At 44.3% G+C, this 25,378-nt stretch overlaps 4 protein-coding genes and 1 long non-coding RNA gene across 8 annotated transcripts; 3 read left to right on the forward strand and 2 right to left on the reverse strand.

Moving 5' to 3' along the window:
• Positions 1-7,387: 7,387 nt before the first annotated feature.
• Positions 7,388-10,502, reverse strand: LOC108157829 (odorant receptor 85b-like). 3 transcript variants are annotated; one of them, XM_033389916.1, is made up of 5 exons: positions 10,254-10,491; positions 9,189-10,170; positions 8,958-9,068; positions 8,764-8,919; positions 7,388-8,697 (listed from the first exon to the last, which is right to left on the reverse strand). In XM_033389916.1, exons 2-5 carry the CDS (start codon positions 9,936-9,938, stop codon positions 8,641-8,643), a joined length of 1,074 nt encoding a protein of 357 aa, XP_033245807.1. In that variant the 5' UTR covers positions 9,939-10,170; positions 10,254-10,491; the 3' UTR covers positions 7,388-8,640. The 3 variants fall into 3 exon arrangements, 2 of the variants coding, with proteins under 2 accessions (XP_033245807.1, XP_033245806.1); XR_004472073.1 differs by having other exon boundaries at positions 7,393-8,111; positions 8,169-8,697; positions 8,958-10,170; XM_033389915.1 differs by having other exon boundaries at positions 7,395-8,697; positions 8,958-10,170; positions 10,254-10,502.
• LOC117187381 lies at positions 10,498-11,006 on the forward strand. Its single transcript, XR_004472074.1, has 2 exons — positions 10,498-10,590; positions 10,662-11,006. It is a non-coding gene; the product is annotated as an uncharacterized LOC117187381 (long non-coding RNA).
• Positions 11,007-11,586: 580 nt separating this feature from the next.
• On the reverse strand, positions 11,587-12,942 carry LOC108154531 (odorant receptor 85c). The gene is made up of 3 exons (XM_017284835.2): positions 11,986-12,942; positions 11,769-11,924; positions 11,587-11,708 (listed from the first exon to the last, which is right to left on the reverse strand). The coding sequence occupies exons 1-3, from the start codon at positions 12,940-12,942 to the stop codon at positions 11,652-11,654; spliced, it is 1,170 nt and encodes a 389-aa protein (XP_017140324.1). The 3' UTR covers positions 11,587-11,651.
• A 5,537-nt stretch (positions 12,943-18,479) lies between these two features.
• LOC108157093 (transmembrane protein 135) lies at positions 18,480-21,693 on the forward strand. Of its 2 annotated transcripts, none has more exons than XM_017288957.2 (5): positions 18,480-19,025; positions 19,785-20,743; positions 20,808-20,948; positions 21,017-21,183; positions 21,254-21,693. In XM_017288957.2, the coding sequence occupies exons 2-5, from the start codon at positions 19,814-19,816 to the stop codon at positions 21,381-21,383; spliced, it is 1,368 nt and encodes a 455-aa protein (XP_017144446.1). In that variant the 5' UTR covers positions 18,480-19,025; positions 19,785-19,813; the 3' UTR covers positions 21,384-21,693. The 2 variants fall into 2 exon arrangements, with proteins under 2 accessions (XP_017144446.1, XP_017144447.1); XM_017288958.2 differs by lacking the exon at positions 18,480-19,025 and adding an exon at positions 19,048-19,708.
• Positions 21,694-22,136: 443 nt separating this feature from the next.
• Positions 22,137-24,037, forward strand: LOC108157776 (transmembrane protein 135-like). The gene is made up of 3 exons (XM_017289966.2): positions 22,137-22,672; positions 22,734-23,510; positions 23,572-24,037. The coding sequence occupies exons 1-3, from the start codon at positions 22,520-22,522 to the stop codon at positions 24,007-24,009; spliced, it is 1,368 nt and encodes a 455-aa protein (XP_017145455.1). The 5' UTR covers positions 22,137-22,519; the 3' UTR covers positions 24,010-24,037.
• The last annotated feature ends 1,341 nt before the right edge of the window (positions 24,038-25,378 follow it).

Here is a 25,378-nt window from a genome sequence, read left to right on the forward strand (position 1 = left end):
AAGTCCTTCGCATCCTTCGTACATCAACATCAACGCCTGTTGGGCGCATGTTAAACACTCGAATGCAATTTGTTAGACAAGATATGTGGCAAGCGCGCCACGAATGTTGCATCCACCACTCGTTCGTCCTCCTGCTCGCTCCTACCCTACACTCCTCTCCGCTCTCTGCTGCATTGCCTGGGGCATCGTGGCAGTTGGGAAATTTATGCAAACGCATGCGGCAGCCGAACGCATAATTCACATAATTTGTAGCAGTTGCATTTTTGCGCCAAATGCCTCGTGGTCGTTATTGTTGCTGCTGCTGTTCCCGCTGCTGTTGCAGTGACACTAGCAGTGGCAGTGGCTGTCGCTGATGTTGATCCGAGTTCTGTTGAGATGGAGATGGAGCTGCAGGAGCTGCAGGAGCTGCAGGAACATCACTCGCTGATGCATTGTTGATGGTCCGAAAATTTGCCAAAAGTTTAGCATAAAATCCAATGCAAATTGCCCCCACAGGCACAAAGACACACTCAGACGAACAGACACTCAAGCACTCAGAAGAGTGAGAGATACTCGTATCTCTTAACCTTTCTCGGTCTCAGCTGGTAATGATTTGTGGGCCATACAAATACATATCCCTTATGCTTCAGTGCCCCAAAGCAAAGGAGGTCACCTGAAATGGTGCACAACTGTGGCAGGACTCCAAAGAAAATGACACAGATCAGTGAGCAGGGTTCCTGGGGCAACTTTAAGTCTTGAAGATGTTGATATACGATGATTTTTCTACCGTAGATTCTTGAATATAATATTTCTCAATTCCAACCTAAATCACACAAATAGAAATCCGAAGAATTGCACGACTTTGCCATAGATTTTTCGATAGATTTTCGATTTTTTTTGCAAGATACACTGATACTGAATGACAAAATTAACCGACTGTAAAATAGCATTATTTGAAAACACATCGTGCCACAATTGCTTTAACAGCATCTGTTGAAAGCCGCCTCGAAAAGAGGGTCAGCCTTTGTATTGTCACGGATTTCACAAACACCTGACGCCAGAGCTTGGGGATAGCCATAATTTAGGCAAAATAGTTGACACATGGGCACGGTCCTCCCCTCTCGGAAAGCCTCCCATTCATCAATTGATGGGCCTGGGATATCCCTAGACAAGGATAACACCCGACTCTGTCCTATCAATAATGCAAATTTATGATCCATTCAGTGGTTTTGCTTTGAGTTTGGCCAAAAAGTTTTAATTAAAAATCTGCCAATAAATTATTTTCAACAAAGATTTTCCTCGTTAACTGATTATTCACAATACAACAGCCACGTCGCCCTCGTTCCCCCGGACAAGCGCAATTATTGTCAGGCATTTGCTATGCAAAGTTTTTCTAATTGAAAATGCAAGCTCAAGGAGGACTCTAGCTCTTGGGCGGCAAGAGGCAAAGCCGCGTAGGGAAGGAAGGAGAGGAAGGAAGATGGGCGTGGACCACAACAAAGGGCTGCACCATCACCACAACAAATACAAATAATAAATTTAAAATGGCCGCCAAATGGCTGCGAACCAGCACACACACACACACACACACAGACGAAAGAAAAGCGTGAAAGCGCGAAAATACAAAACAACTGGGACAAAAATGGGGAGGAGTAAACAGACGTGGTTGCGGAAGAAGGAGGTGGAGGTGGAGTTGCAGCTGGGGCAGGCTGGGAGCGGTGACCATGATGCAGCCGCAATGCAAGTGCTGGGGCAAGTCAAAGTCTTAAATTGAAAATGAAACTTAAATTAAAATGCCAACTGGAGTGGAACGAAAATGATATTAAAACTGAGCCAAAACACAAGACAAGACAACAACAAAGAAAATATGGACACGGTAGCAGAAGTTGTAGATACTCTTTCACAACCGGCATCATAACTATGGCAAATATCTAGAGGAATGGGTAGTCCTATTCTGATGTACCTATGGAAAAACATATGCAGCTCCAAATTGGTCTTTTTTTTAAATAAAGAAATTTTTTGATGTTATAATGAGGGAAACTATTCTTGTCCCTTACATGCTCACTCCTATGAACTATGAAATCGTTTCAGTTTAATTCGATATGGTATTCTATTCATATTATCTACTTCCAGAAACAATAGTAAGGAACTGCGCATACTTTAAGGACTATTTTCCATACAACTCTTCAATAATATTAACCATAAAATCAGAATATTAACTAATCAAAAAAATATATACCCTACATACCCAAAGACCTAACTTTTGCATTTGTTGAACCTTCCAATCGAAATCACAATACCCTTTGAGAGAGTACAAGAACAAAAGAACAATGGCAACAAAAGGACAACAGCAACAGCAACAGCCACAGCAACAACACAAAGGGTGGGGTAGGAGCACCCGTCTGTCCTGTCCGCCTGCATTGCCATTGATAGCTGACAGTGGACGTGGGCGGCAGAGGGCTTGTGCCAGGGGCATGGTCGTCTTAGTGGCATGCCACAAAAGCCTCGAGTTTGTCAACAAAAATGAAATTACACCGTTGTTGTTGTTGCCATTGGAGCTGTCATAGCTGCCATCCGAGAGTTAACATGAAACACTTTTCTAATTAAACAACAAAAGGTATGCAAAAGGACGAAGCAAGAGGCAGTTGCAGATAAAGAGAGGCCCATAGGTTCAACTCATTTCCTCTCTTAGCTCGTTAAATGCATAAATAAGAGGATCGGAGAGAGGGATAACCAATCCTGAGAGAGGAATAGCCAATATGCGGAGAGAGAGAATACAGGCATAGATTCCTAGGGGTAAGAAAGCGATACTGAATGGTCCATAGTCCTCAATGGTAAAACGTGTCTGCTGCTGCTGCCACTGAATTATGAATTTTGCTGCACAACTGCGGAACATTTCTCATATCAAAGGCAACTGATAGGAGAAACCAGACAGCAGACTACCAGACTGGTGTACAGAACCCCAGAACCCGGAGCTCAGGCTCCATTCCCAGTTTGCAAACGCATCCTCTGCCCAATACAATAACCTGACGATTGGTTTGAGGTTCGCTTTAAAGCTTTGCTGGCCAAGCCTCTTACCAAGGGGAGCAGAGCCCATGCCGACAGACAAACAGTTTAGAGAGCTCTCTCTTCTTTTTCTCTAAAGCAAAAAATAAAAGCATTTGCAGAACTATGTGCGTTGGTTCCCCTGCAGTGCAGTCAATAAAAATAAATGTCATAAGAAGCAGCTTAGGCGACAAATGCATCAGTGTGCAAATATCCTGCTCCTGCCAGAGCACTTTCAACGCTTTGAGCCGGTGCTCAAACAAACAAGCAGACGGAAGAGCGGACGGAGGATGAGGGTGAGGATGACGGCAGGGCGGCAGGGCGGCACCCATTGACATTTGCTGTTTGGTCAGCTGTTGCAGCAGAAGATGGAGTATAGGATATAGCCGATATCTATCTATCGAGAGGAGATGCAAGTCAATTTAGTATGCAACGACTAATCAAGAAGGATGCCGCTTTAACTGAAAACTCAATTTGCAGTGCCAATAAGAAAACTGTTGCATACTTATATGGCCAGGGCAGGACAGGAAGCGAACGAAACCCAACCAAAACCACCATCAGAAAAGGCAATCATAATCATCAGGAGCAGGCAGAGCCGCAGCTCCAGGGCCTCTCTCTTCTCTATACATACTAATGATGTGCACGGCGCACGAAGCTGATTTAATTTCCTTACCACCTGCAACGCACACACACATGCAACATACAGGTATATACGTATATATGCAACGGACACCACCGCAAGTCTCAACACTTACAGGAGCCACAAAAGTCAACACGAGGAGAGAGAGACGGAGTGAAACTTTGCCCGCCACACATCCATACAGCTACTTAGGTGTGTGCCGTCCCAGTAAGAGAGTTTGGGGGTTTTGCATCAAACTTTAACATAAACTTGGATGTCGCTTCCGTTTCCGTTGCAAGAGAAGCGCTGCAGTAGCAGGAGCAGGATGAGCAGGAGGAGCAGCAGCAGCAGCAGCAGCAGCAGCACGATGACAAGGCCTCTCTCTCGTCTCAAAATTTTCTTCTTACAAGTTTTTCGCTTGTGTAAGTGAGTGAAGGTGGTTGCGGTGGGTGTAACTCATGTAACTGTACCTAGTCCCGCCGTCATTATGCTCTTCTAGAAGGTACTATGGGCTGTGATGAGTTGTTTGCCACGAAGAAAGGTCTAATTTTTGACAACATTTGTATCGACGGCTTCAGTTGCCCAAACTCTGCCCAACAAATTTTGGTTTTTTCCATTCATTAAATAAGACATATCGCCAATATCGGATTACTCTATAAATGAAAGAATCTATCGACAAGTGATAAAAACCTTCTCTTTCTGCTTTATTTAAACTTAATCTTTTTCGTCTTCAAAGACGGATCTAACTTTGACAGATTTATCCTGCTGATTCCATAAATACAATACATCTTTAAAGGCACCTGCATAATCTTTCTTCAAAGCTATTTTTTTTTTTTTCTTTTATCACGTGTGGTTAATGTAAGCCAGCATAAAAAATGAATTATGTGCACATGCATTTCTTATGAGCCGCCTTTAGTGTTTCCTTTTCTTCATCTGTGTCTGGGGAACGTAGCGCCCAGTGCCTTCCACTGCCGCACACACACCCCATACGTCGTACTCCTCCTGCCACACACCCCATTCCCCTCCTGCCTCGTGCACATCCCATACCTCTCGTATCTTCTCCCTGTAGTAAGCTGTTGAGTAATGAGCAAATGAAATCCTCTCGCTTATCTCTCCGCATACAAGCCGCGCGCCTTTGTGGCATCTTTGTGTCTCACTCTCTCTCTCTCTTTCTGTCTCTCTCTCTGCGTGGAGGCTCAGCAACCTACTTAGGCTCTAAGCTCTGCTTATACCCACCCCCCTCCCCACACACACATATGTATATGTATATGCATACATTTTTCTTGCACACATATATATTTCCGCTTTTCCATCCTTTTGTATCGCTCACATTACTGTCACAATTAACCGTATATGGGATCCGCAGGACTAATGCTCGGCTGCATTGACAAATCGTTTCAAATATGAATGCTATTAGTGGATGGAATCCTCTATTAATGGCCCATAAGAAATCAATAAGCCAATGCTTAAATCATCAGCAATCATCAATCGAATAAAGCCACAATACACAATAAAGAAACCTCCAAAGTCACTCTCTCTCGAAGGCCATTTGGGCGGTGTCCATATTCATAAAACACCAAACCCAACCATTTGCTTAATGCAAGGCCATAGAAATATCATAGAAATGCCGCAGCGGCTGGTACGTACCACAGGGCGTATGGCCAATAATGCGAGCAGACTAATTTACAGGCTTTTAGTCTCCATTTATAGTTGGGCGTAGATATCTATGTATGTATATTTTGACCATTGAAAAATATTCCCACAAATAGATACGTGCGGATTTTCACACATTTCTCAGAGACAGAGAGTGAGAGAAAGAGTGGTTGGGGAAGAGAGATTTTTCCATTCCTTTGACCAAAAACTAAATGAAAATGGAAAACATTTTTGGTGCGATTTTTGCCACTGGCATTTAAAAAATAAAAAAATATATATATTTATTCTGTGGACAGTCGAGCGTATGAGCCGCAGTCAACTTTTGACAAGAAAAACTGCACTCAAAATCAATAAATCACTCCAGATCAGAGGACACAGGGGAAAACGAAAGAGTGTGGTGGTGAGGGGTGCGGGGTGCGGGGTGGTGCGAATGCTAAGCTGAAACTAAAATCCCACGCTGGAACGGCGAGGGGTAATGGTTGCGGAAAGAGTGCTTGGGCCGACGGAGCCAACATATTGTTTCAATATTTGAATTCAATTTAATGGCAGCTAATTGAAAAAACAGAGCCCGTCCGCCCATGCACCAAAATGTGGCAAGAATAATGCACTTCGATCATCCCTGCAAGTCTCTACAGCGATTGGGGCACATTTTTTCCTGCTTGTTGTGCTGCTGCTGCTGCCGCTGCCGCTGTCGCTATTGTTGCAGTGCCAACAGTTTTTTGCCAATTGGTCATTGAACACGCCCCACTGGGTCATCATGGTCGCCAGTTTCCTCCATTTCCTTCTCCGTTATCCTGCCGTTGCCGTCGTGTGTTTGTCCCTATCCCCTGAGTTGAGTTATTTGCACGTTTTGATAAGTGGATTTAACAACCAGCTGGGTGGAGGGGAAAATAAAAAAAACAATGGGTGCTTTTTTTTGTGGCTTTCAATTTTTGATCTGCTTGTTGGGTTGAATTTTGCATGCAAAAGCGTACGTAAATTCATAATTGCTCATAAATGACAAAGAGTATTTATTTTGATAGCCGAGCCAGGGACTGGACTATGTGGCACTGAAGGTCGATTATATGTGAGGGGAAATCATGTGGAAATCGTCATGGCAATGGTTACAGAAGTTGAGCAAAGAGTGGGACTTGGTTGTATTTAGTTTTGTTGGTTTTTGGTGAGAATTTTATGTATTTTTATAAGAAAATTAAATTCAATTTTTTATTAATTAGTGCTCATGAACACTGAACTAGATCCAACACAGGCCATCCCATAAACAACATAGTCCACTTAAAGCAGGCCACTTAGTTTGAATTTAGAAGTCAACTCAGCATCACCATATATATTCGGTCCTTCGAGCCGGATTCGTCATTGATCTGGAGAACAATTAGAGCTATATCATTCTATTGAATACTTTTATTTTCAGCTCAGGAACCAGTTCCGTGTACCAACAATATTTATATTTAATGTCCATTGACCCCAAAATCAGACACAGACAAAGCGGAGCCCGACAGAGTGACCACAACCCCAACAAATGTAGATACACATTTCTGCCTTGTTTCCAATTAGCTAAATAAACTATTGATTTATTCTTGTAATAATACAATTATTTCAATTTATTTCAGTTACCTTAAATACACATATAATCGCCAGCCAGCCCATAATTTCTACAGAACACAAAACTCTGACAGTATCAGTAATTGACTTGACCGGATATGATCTCTGACTCTTGCCATGGATTTCGGTCCTAATAAACGTGTTCCATGTTTATGGCGCCTTAAATTATGCAATACGACAGCGGTAGATATTGAAAGTATCTTTTTTTAGGCGCCCTGCCCCATGCTGTTGCTGTGGCTGGTTCCTTTTTTATGTTGGCCGTAACTGTTGCCCATTTGAGAATCACACAAAACGTGACCAGAAATTAAATTGTAGCCCATTTGGGAGCTTTATAAAAATTGCACAAAAATGAAAAATAAATCCCTCTCTAAAAAGAGGAGCCAACAAAAAATCACAAAAATAGATATCTATGTACACATACAAAAAAAAAAAATACGGAAGTAAATCTCCTACACAAAAAAATATGTCAGGTCCTGACAGCAGCAGGGAAAGGGGACGAATGCTGGCAGGACATTGGACAAAAAATAGATTTTTAATATATTTTATGCACGTGGCTCTCGCAAACAACAACTATCCAGGGGTGGTGGGGGTGATGCCGTGCAGGTGATGTCGTGGAGATTCGTCAAAAATGAAAATGTTATGGGGCAAAAAGAACTCCCATTTCCTTTTACACCCGAAAAGTTCCATTCTCCCTTCTGCCTGGACACGCTTCAGCGCGTAAATTGCTAATATTGTTGAGTGCGTAGGAGAGCTCGTACTCGTACTTCCCGAGCCACACCGCCACACATCATTTTACCCATGGAAAAACTGCATTAGATGCCATCAAAGGGGTTTGCTGTCCACTGCCTTCAGACCCGACTCACTCCACTCACTCTCCTCTCCCTGAGAAAAGCTGACAATTGTAAGAAAACTACCATAGTACTAGCAACAAGATTTAAAGACTAACTATAGATAACCGATACTTGTAATACCCTAAAGTGCGCACTTAAAACATGTTGAAGGAAATATATTTTCAATGGAATATCATGTAGAGCCTGTAGGTTTATTTATCATAGAAGAAAACTAGTTACTTTATTGAGGGATCAATTTTTATAAATAGGGATTCCTTTGGGATGCGGGCTTTAAATAACTTTTAAGTGTTAGACGGTTTACCTCTTCCCAAGAGAAGAGATCCCTGGATGGTTCCTCCAGATCTCGCTGCAGTTCCAAGTAGAATCTGTAGACGAGAGTTCATTCAGGAATATATAAGATATACTACTTTCCAATTCCAAACCTCTAGCTCCCTCAACATATTCCTCCCCACAAACGATCCGTTTGAACCCAAGTCTTACACTGTTCCCCACATTAACTATTCCTTGTATAGGAAATAGGCAAACTCTTCTTAAATTTTCAAATACTCTCCTGCAAAGAGCGTAATAACCAAGCGAAAACTCATAAGCACAACTTTTGTGCAGTGAAGCGTAAAATATACTTTGCAATTTTCTGTTGTAGCCCACATACGATATTTCCTCTCCTTTCCAGTGCGGAGCATTGCGGAGTACTCGTAGAATTGCCTTTTCAACGTCACCCAGCGACCGCTAAAAAGTACGCAGCGTTTTTCTTTTTCTTTTTTTCCTTTGTGTTGAAGCAGCAATGCGATGGACATGTGTGTGTAAGGCTCATGCCGACGCATAATTAAGTTCGCGCTGAGCTTTTGAAAGCATAGGAGTGGGTGCTTGGAGAAGGTTTTAGGGATTTGGGGTCCTCTATTGGACATACATGGTGCGGAGCAAAGCAAAGAACTTGTACGATATCTGAAGGAGCTGAAAAAACCAACCATGAAAACCATTTCAGAAAATATATGAAACAAAAGTCTACTCAGTGCCTACATCGGTCATGGTGGATCTGGTAATGTCCAAGAAGATGGTGGCCTTTAGATGCCTAGTTTTCTGCGCTCGGGCTATGATGAGGAGTAGGGCGCGTTGATAGCGAACGTCGGCGTGGCTCCAGCTCTGGTTGTACACCGCCACAGACAGGCCGAAGCTCAAAGAGCCAAAGATGGAAGAAATAATCATTAACATACCGCATCGGCAACCATCTGTCCGTAATGGCAAATCAGATACACCTGACTCATCGATGAGACGAGGTACAAGAACAGTTTGGTAATCATATCGGGGGAGACGCCCACTGTCATCTGGAAACCAACAAAGCAGATCACAAACGAAGATACCATAAAGTTCAGCAACAGAGGGACTCCCAAGATATCATTCACGACATCCGATAGCCGCAGAATCCGCTCATGATAGCGCACTACCTCGGAAATAAAACGAGAATCCGCCGGCCAATCGCCACTTAGGTTGTGGTTCTCCATTGACCTCGCCAAATGGTCAAAGTGCATCACCACCTGGGTGGCCACAGAGCAGAGCAGGAGATCGGTGGAAATCTGTGCCGCTGCCGAGGTGTAGCCAGCCAAGTTCTGGGAGACCAGCAGCGGATAGTATGACAAATTGTCATCCGACTTCCAGGGAGCGTACATCAAATAGGGCAGCGTCTTGCCAACTATTCGAATCTTCAGCCACTTTTCGAACACAATCAGCTCCATGATGGGGTAGAGATTGAAGGTCCAGATGAGCACGAAATATAGGAGACCATAGTTGAAGCTGATGCGCGAGCAGGAGCGCAGATAGTCCTCCAGGTGGAACTGTGCTTCCTGCACCTTTCCGCGCGGAAACAGATCCTCAAGCTCTTGCACCATAGCGCTCAAAGCTGGCTTCTTCCACATTATGAAGAATATCTTGCTCACGCCAACGATGATGAAACCAATGTAGGACATCACGGTGACGGCTTCCAGAAGGTTTCCGGCGCGGATGGCAAAGTAGAAATAGATTGTCTCGCCGATTCCCACAATTGCCAGGTTCACTAAGCTCCCCCAAAACACGATCCTGTTCCTAAGACTGTCATTCGGCGGTCGGGACGCGGTGGCGTAGGCTTCAAAACCAACAGTCGTATAGAAGAAGTTGGCGTACTTCATGAACTTATCCATCTCTGAGCAAAGATATGTCATTATTCCCTGAACTGAACTTGTGAAGCGTTGTCCTTCCTTGAACTGAATGAGCCTCTGTTTCAGTCCCTGGCTCTTTTATAGCCCCATCTATCAGGGGACTTGTCATGCAACGCGATTGCAGAGGTATCATTAAGTTGGCCTTTACAAGGTCATCGATATGCGGATTATGTGTGAAAAGCTCAGGTCATTTCTGGTATTTCCTCTAACAGCTGCAACGGTTCCAAATGGGTTTCTAGTGGGTTTCATATGATAATCAATTAATATACTCGTTATATTAATAAAAAATACAAAAATAAGAGAATGTATTGCAAATACCTCATTATAATGAAGTACGGCACGCCCACTTCTGAGTTTTTTGAGACGGTGCAGCTGTTGCATCCAAGAGCTGCACGAACAGGAACAGGGGACAATTCCTAAACGATTTGCTGTGTTCAATTCAGAGCTCAAACTCATACTTATTGTGGGTAGTATTATTTCTCTGCCACCATCAAATATACTCGTAGTAGGCTTCGCCTGGTGTTCAAAGTTTTTGACGTTTACCTGTCACTTTTAGATGATAATACTCATAATTTATTTCATGTGCCATGAAATTTCTTTCAAGTTGAGTTGACTTGTATAAATTTACTTAAGAGAAAATCAAGCGTGATAATGGGTAAGTTATAATTGCATAAATGCACATTCAATATGTAAATACATACATGTTTTTTTGTATATGTGCAACAGAGGTTTTAATTTACTTGATGCACGTGGTCCCTTTCACGAGAGATTTGTGTATATACGTAAACTACCTGGCGTTTTCCTACGTGGGACTGCATTTGATTCGCCATTTCTATGATCACTTCAATCAGAACAATGACGAGATGTAATCTTTACCGAAAATACAAGCACAAATCACCAGCTTCGAGCCACGCTGACGCTCAAGTCTCTGTTGCAAAAAACCAGCAAACAGCCGTACACAATGGCATTGCCAATCAAAGACATTGAACACAATACCGAATCCTGTAAAATAAATCATCACACAATCACTCTTATTAATAGGAAAATTAAGTTATAATAATAATAATACAATATAATACATGTTTACCTCTTATTTATGAAGCTTCGCGTTTTCTTTGCGACGCAACAATCGGCATCAGGATATCGATTGCGCAGCTCCAATCGATAGCAGGGTTGCAACGCCAGATTCATAAAATTCATAAATACGCGCCTAAAAACAGCTGTAGAACGTCTGCATTTCTATCGCTTATTTAAATACATAAACCATTTAATATATACCCATTAGACAAACTGACCTGATTCAGAAGATCGCACAATGAAAATCTGCTTGCGTTGGCTTTTCCAACTTTTTTCTTGTACATATTTTACAATCTATTGTTCATGTGACAGCTTTATTGTATGGTTATCCAATGGATCGCAAGCTGAAGAGCACTAACAATTTATGAACACAACTTTTGGGGCAGTGAAGCGTTAAATTAACTTTGCAGTTTTCCTTTGTTGCAGCATCTACCCATCTTGGTCTTTGCATAGAATGAGGAAAACGACTAAAATGCAAGTTTTTTCGTGTTGAAACATCCAGAATGGACATGCGTGTGGCTCATGCCTTCGCATAATTATTTTTCCGTTGAGCTTTTGAAAGCATGAGGCAGGAGGTACAAAGCAGGGCTTAGGGATTTAGGGATCTCTTCTCGTCTGCGTTCTGGTCATCTCTGGTCTCTATTCCACATACATGGTGCGCAGCAAAGCAAAGAACTTGTATGATATTTGAAGTAACTAAACACACAAGAAAAGCATTTAGATAGGGATAGGAAGAATAGATATTAAGGAGCCTACATCTGTCATAGTGGCCCTCGTGATGTTCATGAAGACAGTGGCCTTTAGATGAGTGGGTTTCTGGGCCCTGGCTATTACGAAGACCAAAGCCCTTCGATAGCGAACGTCGGCGTGGTTCCAGTTCTGTTTGTAGGCAGCATTAGAAAGACCCAAGCTCTGTGAAGACAGAAAAGGGAAGTGATTTTGAAGACGGAAATAACATCTCAGGAGGGCATACCGAATCGGCAATCAACTGTCCGTAATGGCAAATCAGATAAACCTGACAGAGCGACGAGAACAGGAACAGAAAGAGCTTTATCATGATATCTGGCGGCACGCCCACTGTCATCTGGAAGCCCACAAAGCAGATGACAAACGTGGAGACCATGAAGTTGAGTAGCAATGGAATGCCAAAGATATCATTCACCACTTCCGAGAGGCGAAGAATCCGCTGGTGGTATTTTACGGTGTTCACCAAGAATCGGGAATCCTCTTCCCATTTGCCACTCAGTTCGTGGCTCTCCAGAACATTCGAAAGGTGATCGAAGTGCATCACCACCTGAGTGGCCACAGCGCAGAGCAGCAAGTCTGTAGATATCTGTCCCGCCGCCGAGGTATAGCCCGCAAAGTTCTCGCAGAAGAGTAGCATATAATACGACCAGGGGGCTTCCCAGTTCCATGGATAATACACGGTATACGGCAGTGCCAGACCCACCACGCGTAGGTGCAGCAACTTTTCGTAGACCAAAAACTGCATGATGCTGAAGAGATTGAAGGTCCAAATCAGCACGGAATAGAGCAGGGCATAGGTCACACTTATGCGGGAGCTGGATCGCAGATAGCTCTGCAGCTTGTACTCCTCCTCCGCTTCTTTTCCGTGGGGATAGATGTGCTCCAGATCGCGCACCATGTCGCTCAAGACCGGCTTCTTCCACCAGATGAAGAACATCTTGCTCATACCCACGATAACGAATCCGATGTAGGACATTACGGTGACAGCGTCGAGCAGCTTCCCGTCGGCCAGAGAAACACCCAAATAGAGGATCTCCCCGAATACCATCGCACTCAGATTGAGCACATTAGCCCAGAAGACGATGTTGGCCTTTAGGCTGTTGGTCTGCGGTCGAGAATCGGTGGTATAGGGTTCTATACCTACAGCTTTGTAGAAGAAGTTGGCGTACTTCATGAACTTCATCTCTCCGACCAGAACCAGCCAAGGGCTATCCTTTGACAAACGTAATATGGGTCGTGGCCAGAACCTTTATAGCGGGAACATGCACCATTTGTTATGCCATATAATTACATAATTATAGGACAGTTTACAGTATTGTTTTGTAATGCGACTAATTCGGGGCTTGGCACACAACTTAATTATTGATTTCGTTTACATTAGCTGGGGATAATTGTTATGCCTAAGCAAACGCAATCACGATTCCCATTCCCATTCGAATGGAGAGAAGCCCCATGCTATGCTTCGCTATGCGGCTGGGCCACACAATAAATCACTCGAAGATTGAAGCCAACGGAAAAGCAATTGAAACGTTTGAATAAATGCAATTCCAGAACGAATCAGAGGCAGAGCGCATCAAGCTCCGGATCCGCAGACCGAAACCAATCCAAAGTGAAGTCTTTTTTTGTGCTCGCACTTGAAATAAATTAAATCTTTTCACATTTCAACAATGCAGCTTAGCCGTGGAGCCACAGCCACAGCCAGCGTTGGAGAACAGAAACAGAATGAATTACTCCCGCAGAACACGTTAGAACCAAACAGACCAATTATATAGCTTGGTATATCCGCACACCTCTGCCCCGATGTCGATACCGAATCCCCAGCTATGTGCGTGGGGAACCACCCACAAAAACTATGCAACGCGATTGCAAACAAAGCGATTACACGTTGGGACAAGGTAGAGCTATAGGAAAAGTGGGTTGCAAATGCCACCGCAACTGGCCAAAAGAAGATTTTTTGTTGAGGGCAAAATTGAAAGACAAAAGCCATGAAATGTTGCCTCTGGCGCGGACAGCGCGAAACGCAAAACAGGAAAAGCCAAAGGCAAACGTGGGATTTTTCCATTTTTTGCCATTTATCACGCATGGAAATTGAAGCGTAGACCAGAAAGAGGGACGGCCCTGTACTGTAGCGCCTCCCACCTGGAAATACAATTAAAGCTCTGAGACCCAACTGGCCGCCCGGTTGGACCGCACGAAAAACTTTCCATGTCTCAAGTCTCAAATCTCAAGTGGAATGTAGGGCTTGTTCCCCCCGCCTCGGGCCTCATCCTCGCCAAAAGTTATTGTGTTTGCACCACACATACTCTTACTCCGAGCCTTGGTTTTCGTGGCATAGCCAACTTTGTGGCAAAGTTTTATGAGCAGCAAACTAATTTCGTTTGTCTTTGCTTAGGTGGACGTTGCACCTAGCGAGGGAGCACGGGAATTGATTTTGGACCTTCTCGTTGTTGTGATTGTTGGTGGCCCTTCGAGAGTGGACAACATTTGCATATGGGACAAAGGACCGCGAATTGAAGTTGGATGGACAGATCAAATAGCTTTCTTTGATAGCTGGCGAGCCTTTACCATTGCCATTACTAAATGTATGACCCTCTTATGCAATTAAATCTGATTAAAAATCAAATTATTGATTGATTTATTGGCTGTCAAATCTTGAAAAAAATGTCCCATAAAAATATCCGGCCTAAACTTAAAACATCAAACCTCTTACCATCAAAAAACAAATAAGAGTTAAAGTTGGACTCCAAACATTATTCAATATAAGAGGCAAAAAACATGAAGAAGTTTCACAGTGGCAATGCCAGGGAAGGGGATAGATATTGCAGGAAACACAAGCCAGAAGGAATTCCTGCAATTATGAAAAAACTAAGAGAAAAGGAAAGACTTACATAGAGGGAACTAATAACCAGAAGGAGTCTCCATTCTCATAAGAAAACACCAGGAATTAGACCAAAAAAAAACACCCACACACTCAAATGCTCGACATAATCCCATTGTTAATTTAACATTTGGTAACAACTTCCTTTCGACAAGCACCCGTATCTTGCAGCAATTGTCTTTCGGGTTGCACTGTGTGACATTTGACACATCTAAGCACTGGCACTGGCACATGTTGCATGAAGCAAGCAAGTGTGTGCAAGGAACGGAAGTGGTGAATGGAAAATGTCTGTTTTGGCACTTGTTCGTTAGAAGAAGTAGCCGCAAAATGTTCTATTTTGATGTGAAGTCAGTTCGGTCTATGCCACAATTCCTCGGGATGATGATGCCACCAACATCATCATTTGTGTGGCAAAAACGATTCGGCCTTGCGGCTGCCCGATGTCTGATGTCCTGGATATTGATGATTTTGGGTAGCCTTTTTGCTTTTGGGGTTAACCAAATTGTGATCGAACTGTGGAGAAACAACGCAACCCAAAAGAGAGCAAAAGAAATATAATGAAAGCAATTAATAAAATGGCAACTTTGTGGAAAATTAATTGTACATTATGCAAAAGGCTTGCTAATGGCAGGATATGCATCAATGTATACATACCACCATAGGGGGCATGGGGGCATGGGGGCATGGCTGCTGGGTCTAATAAAATATTACAGCGACGACAATGTCTCTTCCAGCCATAGATCCTGGACTGTTCCGACTCCTCCGCTTGCTGGATGCTGCTGCTGTGGTTGTTGTTGTAATGGCCATGCGGACCAATGAGCAAATGAACAATTTATTACCGCTTAATTGAACACATTTGGACGCAACCATACACACACTCACACACACACAGGATACAGGACACTAGGCTAAATAAATGGCCACATGCAGGCGGCAGGAAGGAACCCACAGGTCCTCCGCATTAAGGGGGTTGGTAGGAGGATAAATGAGCCCTAAGACAAGTCTATAAATGGGGACCAGCATTGGGGTACAAGAGGCACCAGGAGCTCTGATTTTGTGGGCCCACTGGAGGCAAACTGGGGAAACAAGTAGAATTAGGAGCTCCAAACAAGGAACCAAGTATGTGGGGCAAGGGTGCACGGCGTCCAGGATGTGGGTGTGGGTCTGGTCTGGTCTGTGTGTGGTCAAGCAACTCAATGAACCCAGCCTCCTGCTGTGCGCTGGCTATAGATTTTGGCTGTAGAATCGAATCTTCTATGTACTTTGTACTTTGCAGCATATTAAACGCATGCCTCGCTGGCTAAATTGATTCCCAAGTGGTTACCGGATTGACAGACACCCACCACGGCCGAAACCCCTTTCAGCCCAGTAATTACAACAATTAGGCAGCAACTTGGTCAAGTGCCGAGCTAATTGCCAATTGAACCTTGAATCAAAATCCTCCATTGGGCTGAGAAAACTTTAGATCAGCCGCAACAATAAAGCGGCATCAACACCTCAAGCAAAGGCGCTTTCAAGTGTCTACTTAGGTGCCAACCTGGCGACATGTCAGAAGCAAAGATTTATTCAAAGACCCCCGGGCAACACCTCCGAGTAAATTAAGTAAGTGTCGGGCTCTGACAGAGTCAAGTATGTTTGATATGCCCTCGCACTCTCGAACAAGAGCACGCTTAAGCCGCGACCAGAAAAACCGGGGGAATCACACAAAGCAGCCGCAATTTTGTTAAGCATCTAAGCAGGGTGGGAAGGGTAGTGCCAGGAACGGAACCCAAACCCACCCCCGTCTAGGAGGCTATGCTCGGAATGAACTACTTAAGCGCTTTTGGCTTTACAAAATAAGCCATGCCACAGGTAATGGCAAAAGCGGGGAGGCACGGTCTGCGGCAGGAGGCAGCACCAACAAACAATAACGAAATATTTTGGTATATCCGTTGTGCCATGTCAACCACACCGAAAGAGCTTCGCCAGGGCGCAAATGAAACGGAGGAGGATGTGAAAATGGAGTTCCCTCCCCCTCCCCCATCCCCATCCGCATCCTGACAGAGACACACTTTATGAACTACAACCGAAATCCAATTGATAGGAGGTACAGGGGCCACAGAGGAGTCTTTGGATGTCTGCTAACATTTTGGCATGGCAAGTGCTTTGAGTTGATTGTGGCACGGTTTGTGGCCCCAACGAAGCCGCACCACAGCATTTGCAAATGGAAATTTCAAGCGCACAGGACCACAGCAGGATTTGGTTTCATATCTTTGACTGGTTAATTATCGGGCAATTAATAAATAGGAGTAGTCTTACAATATGTCTTGTACTATTTACCTATTTTATGGTAAAATATCTAAATCAAAAAGTCTTCAATTCTAAAACCAAACAATAACTAAGTCTAGTATACGTATATCTCAAAAAACAAAGTCTTATATGTATTATAAATTCTCCATTTTGTTTAATTCACATCAAATAATTCTGCGAATTCCGAAGTAACAGACAACAGAGGCATTATACATACAAAAAGTCCAGGTAATCTCCAGTAATCTACTAATATTAATTTGCCTCGCGCAGCAGATTTTCGCGCGTCCAGCAGATTCTTTTGATCGGATTGCAGGATGTGCGTAGAAACAGCGACGACTGTCCTCCTCGCACCAAACGTTGAGGAAATTGCAGTAGTCGGAGGCTTGCTTGGAGCTGGCGTGGCACACTTCCTTCATCCAGTCCTTGAATATCTTGAATATTTCTCATCTTTCTTCAACACCAAGTATTGGCCGGGCAAGTGTATGCCTTTTCGAATCCAACCTCGGTCAAGCTCCGCACAGCGTCTGCCAAAAAGCTTCTATATTTCCGCGCTGTGTCCGATATTTCAAGTTGTTTGATTTTTCTTAAAGCTGGCCCATTACAGGCAACGTTTTGATTTTTGGTAGCAATTGTTTCAGAAATGCGATAACCATCAGCCCCAACAAATCTTGAGCACAATTCGTTGATGCGATCAAATACTTTTGTGGGCTCGTGCGATACGCTACAGTGGAGTGATGGCGGGGGCTGTAGACCAGCCGCTAAGTACACAAGGACGCAGGACGCCTTGGATGCCAGCATAGCATGACAAACGGCCAATTAACTCCGTTGTAACTGTTCCGATGCAACAGAAGATTCCAGAAAATTAATACCGCATGTTAAAAAAATGCATACAAATGTAAAGTTAACTACAAACTTCGATTAACTAAATTATCAATCCATATTTTCCTGAAACAATTTTTACCGTGATACCTTCTTCTTTAAATGTTTATAAAGGGCACAATGACTGCTACTATGGTACAATTTCAAGTGCGCGCTCATTACAACCAACCAAAGGCTGAAAAATACAACACCCAAACGAAAATGTCGCCTTGTTCTCCCAAAACGATATATCGATAGCAGCTTGCTGTTTTTTTGATATCTCTTGCTTAAACATTATTTTATAAAAATTCAAATTAAAAAGAGTACTTAAACTTAGTCAGTCTTGTAAAAAATATATTAGTTTATTGGACACAGTTATGTGTTCAGCTCTGAGGTTGTAACCTAGCTAGTAATATTAACCAGAACATCAAAATCGAATAAAATGATTTTGCTAATAAACAAAGACGATTAACCCATTGTCGACCAGATTGGTACTCAAATAATCCAAACGAAAATTATGAATTTTAAAGAATTTTAGAGCAGTTCAGGTGAAAGATATCATGAAGTTTTTTTTAAGTAAAGAGGAAGAATAGGGATCAACAAGAAGAATCAACAAACAAAAATATTTTCCGCGGTTTAACTCAAGTTGTTCGCCAGTTTAAAGAAAAGGGGCCTATGTGGGCTTACCGATAAATCGACGTTGTTTTTGTTTACACGCGAAATAATCTCGTCAAACTTTTCGTTAAATCTCTGATAAAACATTTCTTGGGACATGGGAAAATGTGGCAACTGTTGCAATAGTCTGACTAGTTAATGCTGCCGCAGCAGCTGCATCTGCTGGCCGCGCCCCGGCGACCACTTGTTGTTGTTGTTGTGGACTTCTACTGATGCGATGCTGGAACTTGAACTATAATTAAACCATTATTAAACTATAACTATCAAAGTTGGCTTAAAAGTAAAGTGCAGTATGTGCCACTCGATAAGTGCTGTAGTCGTGTGTTGAAACAGAGCAATCGCAGTGCGTCATGGAGTCATAATTTTGACAGCAGACAAAAAGAACAAAATCATAAAAAACTGAAACGTTGTCGGCGTCACAGCAGCAGCAGCAAAACTAATTTAATTCAATTTTAAAGCAACCGAGCAACGAACACGTATCAATTGTGAGGGGAGAGAACGAGCGATTAACTAGCAATTGCTTTAATATTGCCTATTACCTCAGTCAAGTGCATAATAGTTGAGACGTGAGTACAACTTAAACACACCAGAGAAGATTGCCCACATTTCGGGAAGTTTGAGCACCTTATCACCGCCGTTGGCCTGGCCAAAGGTCTTGACCGGGGATCGTCATATCACTCCAAATAAAAACAACCCATATACATACATAATCAGCTCTCAAATCGGAGTAGTAGCCGCCAGTTGTGGCTTTATTCCTCACGCAGATTATATTATCTAGTAGCATATTTAATAGCCATTTTACTCTGAAGAACACACACCTCATATATGTACGTATTTAAATTGGCTGGCAGAACAGTTGCAAATGCTGGAGTGTTGGGGCCGTAAACTAGAACCCGCCCAGTTGTGGCTGTAATCCTCAAACAGGGTGTCTTCTGAGGACTTTGTTCCTTGGCCTGGTCAATCCACTGCACTACTGGCTAATCTCGAATGTATCTTATCGATTGACAGTAATAAAAGTCCATAGATACCCGCGAAAACACTGCAATCCAGACCAACTGCGTCAGCTACTGGTTTCAGTTCTGGCCTGGCCCGCAGTAGCTGCTGTCCACACTCGATCCCAGCTCCAAATATACATCAATTTCGTACTAATTCCCATGCTCCGATAGCAGCCACACAAAAAAACCAAAACCCAAATAAAAACTCAGATCAGACCACACTCGGTTGTAGGCGTCTATAGATAAGATTAAAGGTTGGACACTCTTGGACTTGGAACAGCACCCCATACGGACTGATCAGTGACTAATTTGTGGTTATTTTATTTCCAGACACCCAAAGATTAACATCGGATTGGATTATGGCGGGACAGAGCAAGTTATTGAACCCACTGTGCATCAGCTGCAAGGAGTTCCAGCACCCATGGACCGATCATTGTGCGAGTGCCGCCGCCGGGATACTGCTCTCGGCCACGCCCTACTGTCTACGCGTCTACACAGTGGTCTATGCCTTTTCTTTGCTAATGCGCCATCGTGTGCCCAACCTGTCTGATCTCAAGCGCACTCTTTTAGGCATCATACAGTCCACGGCTTTCCTGGTGACCAATGCATATTCCTTTATTATGTACAATTGTTTGCTCCGGAACATGCTCGGACGCTATAACTTCTACACAGTGGCCTTTGTGCCCTGCTTTTTGGCCTCGTTTACGGCCATTCTAGTGGAGCGTCCAGCCCGCCGTCCGCTGCTGACTCTGTATGTGGCCAACGTGGCCACGGAGGCGTTATGGAAGATGGCGGAATCGCGTGGCTGGGTGCGCTCTATTCCAAACGGTCAGACGTTCATTTTCGGGCTGAGCATGTCGGCACTGCTGTATATATACCGTCGTGGACCAACCGAAGATTCGATCTTTAACATTCTGCGCCATTTCGTAGGCAAGGAGGAGGCTGGCCCAATAGTCAACAATTGGGATACATTGCCCGGCGAGCAGCCAGCTCCCTCGCAAAACCGTCCCAGCGTCAGTTTTTCGACCATCTCCGATTGGGTCCACGTTTACAGCAATTTCCTCAACGCCAAGCACGCCAGCTGCCGCCATAACCAGAGCTGCATGGCCTACTCCATCAGCGGTGGCATTAAGCCCTTTGTGATCGGCGTGGCCCTCCAGGTGGCGCTGAAGCTGGTAATGAATGTCAGCAAGGTAGCCAGTGGCAAAATGAAATGGCGGAAGCACATCTTTGACCGCAGCATCCTCCCGTTGGGTATCTTTATGGGCAGCTTCTCTTTTCTCTATAAGGTGAGTCTCTGCCGATTGCAATTTTGATATCTGAGATTCATCAATGAGGTCGTTCCCTTTTCAGTCTGTGTCCTGTATGCTGCGCCATAGCTTCAATAGAGATGAGGCCGCATTTGCCATTCCTGCTGGTCTGGTGGCTTCGGTGGCCTTCACCAAGTATCCAGACAACACGGTGGCCCTGTATGTCATGTGGAAGGCTCTGCAGGTGAGCTAAAAAAGAAACTGATCATTGTTAGACATCCCCAAGCATCGTAGTTTTTTCTTTCCTCGCAGATACTCTGTTCGATTGGCCAGGAGAAGGGTATTGTACCAGTCATACCCAATTTTATGCTCTACCTTTACTCGTTCTTCACGGCCGTGCTCTTCCACGCGGGCATCTTAGAGCCAAAGTCTCTGCGCCCCAGCTACTACAAATTTCTGCAAGCCATATCAGGAGATAGGTGCGTATCGGCTCGCTCTACTTATTGCTATGTCAGCATTAAAATTGTATTGTCATTCGTTCTCCCACAGACTGAGCCGCTTTAATCTAAGCGCCTTCGATGTGTTCGGTCTCAACACCCAGCAACAGGCGCTAGACACCATAAAGTCGTTGAACATTGTCGAGAAATCAATACTCCCCGCCTTCTCGTTCTCTTCTTAAGAAGATAGCCCACAATCTATGATAACCTACAGATGTACACATTCAGTCTCATGTTTCAGCCAGGCGCTGTACGCGCCTCTCCATATCCATAATAGGAGTAAAATCTTCAAGCGTGTATATATCTAAGAGTCTCTCTAATTATCCATATCTGTGTGTTTCTCTGTGCTGGACGTCCAACGTCACAGCTCTTTGCCACTCGGATCACTAAGCTAAGCGACGTTATCACTTTTGGGGAGGGGGTGCATTGTAAATTATTTTTGACTGTTTTTTTTTGGTACCAGTTGTCAATAAAAACTTATATATAAAAATATTTATGAGTATTTATGTTTGATACTGGGATTTTATGGAGCTGCTGCTTTAAAGGTGCAAGTGCTTAGGGATTATAAAGATCTACGTCCTGTACATATTAAAGTTTTCAAGTTCTATGCGGAAAGCGGTAGTATACGCACTCTATTTGATTTAGATCCAAAAGCGCACATCCCTTCTACCCATACACCCCTCTACATTCCGATTACTGGGTATATAAATAAACACTTCGTTGGCTTCCAATAATTAAGAGAGGATTCCCTCTCTTAAATATAGATAAGAAAACCCCCCAGCCGGTGACGTAGCTACAATAAGGCCGAGCACCGTGCATTGAGGCAAGAGCTTCATTCCATTCGTGTGTTCGTTTCGCCGATAAGCATTGGTATTAGACGCACTTCAGGCAAACCCTTGCCATACGCCCGAGAAGAGCCCGAAATTGTTGATAAACGAATTCTATGGAGCTGCTTAAGTGCGTCCACACGCAGCCCAATCAGTAGTATTTGAATGGCTGAACGGGCCCAAACGTGCGAAATTTTAAACGCAAGAGTCGGAAATTCCCCGACAGAGTAGAAGCCACACCACTGATCTCTGGATAAACTTGAACGGATCTTACATGCGACTGATCCGCCTTACAAAGAGTGGATAAAATATATTGGAGAACCGAGATTAAGTGGCGCTTTCCGGTTCTAATTGGGTGGCATGTTTGACCTTTGAGCGATATTCCGTCGAGCAGCTGAACAGTCGATAAGCTTTATCATCTTCTGCCAAATTCTTGGGCAATACGATAATCATAGTTCCCAGAGCATAATCCAGTATTGAGGGCCCCAAAAATGGCAGCCCAAAGTAAACTTCTCGAAGCAGCCATCGAGTGCAGCTGCCACGCGTATGTGCATCCATGGACCTCCAGTTGTGCCGCTGCGGCAGCAGGAATGATGCTGGCTGAGGTTGCCCCTAGTTTTCGCACTTACTCGACCGTGTATTTGGTGAGTCACAGGAAAGACCAAGAATCTATAATATCTATAAGATATATATTCCCTTCTTTAGCTCGCTTTGATCATGAGGATGCGTATTCCTAGACTGCAGGACCTTTGGCGAACTCTTACCGGCATTCTCCAGTCGACTGCCTTCCTCTCCGTGAATGGAGGGCTCTTCATCTTCTCCGTGTGCCTACTCCGACAGCTCCTGGGTCGCTTCTACTTCCCAACGGTGGCTTTCTTGCCCTCGTTCTTGTCCAGCTGGTTGTCCATTGCCGTAGAGCGCCCAGAGCGTCGTACTCCATTGGCCATGTACGTGGCCAATGTGGGCATCGAGACCGTGTGGAAGATGCTCGAATCGAGGGGCTTGGTCCGCTCCCTTCCCAATGGACAGGTGCTAATCATGGGCCTGAGCATCACCGCTCTGATGTACCTGTACCGTGTGGGCCTTCACAAAACGGTGGCCAAGGATGCCACCTTTAAGGGCCTGAGTGTGATTCTTGGCAAGGAGGAGGAGGGTCCGCTCAAGACCCCCACTGTCACCACTACACAAAGCTCCCGGCAGCGTCCACTGAACTTCCAGAGTATTTCCGCGTATGTGCAGGTGTACGATCGCCTGAGGACCGCCAAACATCCCAGTTGTCCGCATCGGCAAGGCTGTGCTCCGTACGCTCTCTACGGAGGATTGAAGCCGTTCCTGGGCGGCCTGGGTCTGCAGGTTGGACTGAAGCTACTGCTCAACATATCCAAGATTGTTAAGATGAAGATGCAGTGGCGCAAACAGATCTTCAACAAGGGTTCTCTACAGCTGGGACTGGCTCTGGGTAGCTTCTCATTGCTTTACAAGGTGTGTAAGCCTTCTCCACACTCGAAAGATATTCTTCCGACTTTAAATTCCATCTCCACAGACAATTTCCTGTGGTCTGCGGCACACCTGCGGCCATGACAACGCTCTCTTTGCCATTCCAGCTGGCTTGATTGGCTCCATTGGTCTGCTCCGCTTTCCCAATACCACAGTGGCCATGTATCTGATGTGGAAGACCCTCCAGCTGCTGTACAACTGGGGCATTGCCGAGGGCAAGCTCCCAGAAATGCCATACTTCAATATGATCATGTATGGCTTCTTCACGGGCGTGCTCTTCCACGCGGCCATCCTGGAGGCACGTACCCTCCGACCCAGCTACTACAACTTCCTCATGAAGATCTCCGGCAACCGGATCAGTCGCTTCAATGTGCTGCCCTTCCAGGCGTACGGTCTGAAGAGCCAGGATCAGATCAACTATGTGATCAAGAAACTGAAAATAGACATGACATCGCCTTTCCCCATATATCCCCTCACTGTTTGAGATGGAGTTCCTGGATCAAAAGTTCAAATAAAATGCAATAAAACTTTAAATTAAATGTTTGACCCAAAATGGCCATTAAGGGGGAGATTTTATGGGAGCAGCAGCGCCTCCCTGCATGGGACCTCCCCATTGAATCATGAGTCCCTCTTTGTTGGAGGCAACAGTAGGATGAGCACTGTTTGCCGGATGTGAGGTCCTGCATCAATCACGGAGTCAACAAGGCACCCCGGAACCCTGGCACTCTGGCATCCTCCTTAACCACCCAACTTCACGGCTGTGACAACTCTAGACGGCAGCTCCGCGCTGCTCAATTATTTACATTTATATGTCATATAAATTTATTGCCAGCCATAACTCACCCAAGGCCCGAGACGAGACGAAATGGAGCTCGAAGGCTCCACCAAAAGTGCAGCTACAAATTCACTAAAAATAAAAATAATAATAAAAAAGCACAACCAAATGAAAACAACAAGGGAAATACAGATTCAAGAGCCGTAGCTTGAGATACTCTTTCTAGAATATCAGAGATATCTGTCTGGGATTCCTTATAGCCAAGAGGCCATATTAACAGTATCGATAAGGCTTTGTTCAGATAAATATCTCTCTGAACTTTGAATCGCTATAATATGATTTCCTCATCATACTAAATGGAAAATCCTTCCCTGTGAACATTGCAAGCTCTTCAACAGCATTATAGCACCCCTCCTTGAAGGGTACTGTAAATGCGAGCTTTTCTTGGTTCCATTCCCATTCCCATCCCAAAACGCAAGCCCGATGATAATCTTGGCCAGCGATGGAAGCGGAACTGAGACTGAAACTGAAACTGGAACTGGAGGAACGGGGCTTAACAAATGAATTATAGGCTCGGGTAAATTTAATGTGCCACTTAGTTATGGGGAGTAGAGGGACTTGCCTCGGCCTTTATTTTTATGCGTATTATAATAAGGCGAGCCACGGCTAAGCGACTTTCCTTCTGTTTTTTGTTGATTTTCATTTTGAAAATTGAGTTGAAAATAATGAAAATGCAAATTTGCACGCCAGCTGCTGTTGGACAATCTTTAGCTTTTCCCAACGAGTGGGCAAGGCTGCAGAGGGGCCCTGTGCAATTGCAGGAGCGCTCCTCTCTCTCTCTCTCTCTCTGCTTGGCATTTATGAAATTTATATGCATGTCAGTCAGTTGTTGGCTTCATTCTACGAGCATTCTGGAGCCTTCAGGCAGGGCCAAGTCAACGGCATGGAAAATACAAATGAAGCCAGTGACAAATCTCATTAATCACAACGAAAGAAAAGGAGGAGGAGCTTAGGGATTGTGGGTGGGGGCGGGGGGTCTGCTGAGTGAGTGGGTGCAGCTGTTGGCGCCTTAGAATCT

The sequence above is a fragment of the Drosophila miranda genome, chromosome 2 (assembly GCF_003369915.1).
Source record: "Drosophila miranda strain MSH22 chromosome 2, D.miranda_PacBio2.1, whole genome shotgun sequence".
Lineage (NCBI taxonomy): Eukaryota > Metazoa > Arthropoda > Insecta > Diptera > Drosophilidae > Drosophila > Drosophila miranda.

What these genes read in the sequence shown, in the direction of transcription:
- LOC108157093 (XM_017288957.2), top strand. Translation starts at nt 19,814, where the DNA reads ATGGCGGGACAGAGCAAGTTATTGAACCCACTGTGCATCAGCTGCAAG. An exon ending in GCTTCTCTTTTCTCTATAAG is followed by an intron (nt 20,744 to 20,807) that starts GTGAGTCTCTGC and finishes TTCCCTTTTCAG; the next exon opens with TCTGTGTCCTGTATGCTGCG. An exon ending in TCATGTGGAAGGCTCTGCAG is followed by an intron (nt 20,949 to 21,016) that starts GTGAGCTAAAAA and finishes CTTTCCTCGCAG; the next exon opens with ATACTCTGTTCGATTGGCCA.
- LOC108154531 (XM_017284835.2), bottom strand. Translation starts at nt 12,942, where the DNA reads ATGAAGTTCATGAAGTACGCCAACTTCTTCTACAAAGCTGTAGGTATA. An exon ending in GACAGTTGATTGCCGATTCG is followed by an intron (nt 11,925 to 11,985) that starts GTATGCCCTCCT and finishes CTGTCTTCACAG; the next exon opens with AGCTTGGGTCTTTCTAATGC. An exon ending in CGAGGGCCACTATGACAGAT is followed by an intron (nt 11,709 to 11,768) that starts GTAGGCTCCTTA and finishes TTGTGTGTTTAG; the next exon opens with TTACTTCAAATATCATACAA.
- LOC108157776 (XM_017289966.2), top strand. Translation starts at nt 22,520, where the DNA reads ATGGCAGCCCAAAGTAAACTTCTCGAAGCAGCCATCGAGTGCAGCTGC. An exon ending in CTTACTCGACCGTGTATTTG is followed by an intron (nt 22,673 to 22,733) that starts GTGAGTCACAGG and finishes TCCCTTCTTTAG; the next exon opens with CTCGCTTTGATCATGAGGAT. An exon ending in GCTTCTCATTGCTTTACAAG is followed by an intron (nt 23,511 to 23,571) that starts GTGTGTAAGCCT and finishes CCATCTCCACAG; the next exon opens with ACAATTTCCTGTGGTCTGCG.
- LOC108157829 (XM_033389915.1), bottom strand. Translation starts at nt 9,938, where the DNA reads ATGACATATCTTTGCTCAGAGATGGATAAGTTCATGAAGTACGCCAAC. An exon ending in GACAGATGGTTGCCGATGCG is followed by an intron (nt 8,920 to 8,957) that starts GTATGTTAATGA and finishes TTTGGCTCTTTG; the next exon opens with AGCTTCGGCCTGTCTGTGGC. An exon ending in CCAGATCCACCATGACCGAT is followed by an intron (nt 8,698 to 8,763) that starts GTAGGCACTGAG and finishes TGGTTTTTTCAG; the next exon opens with CTCCTTCAGATATCGTACAA.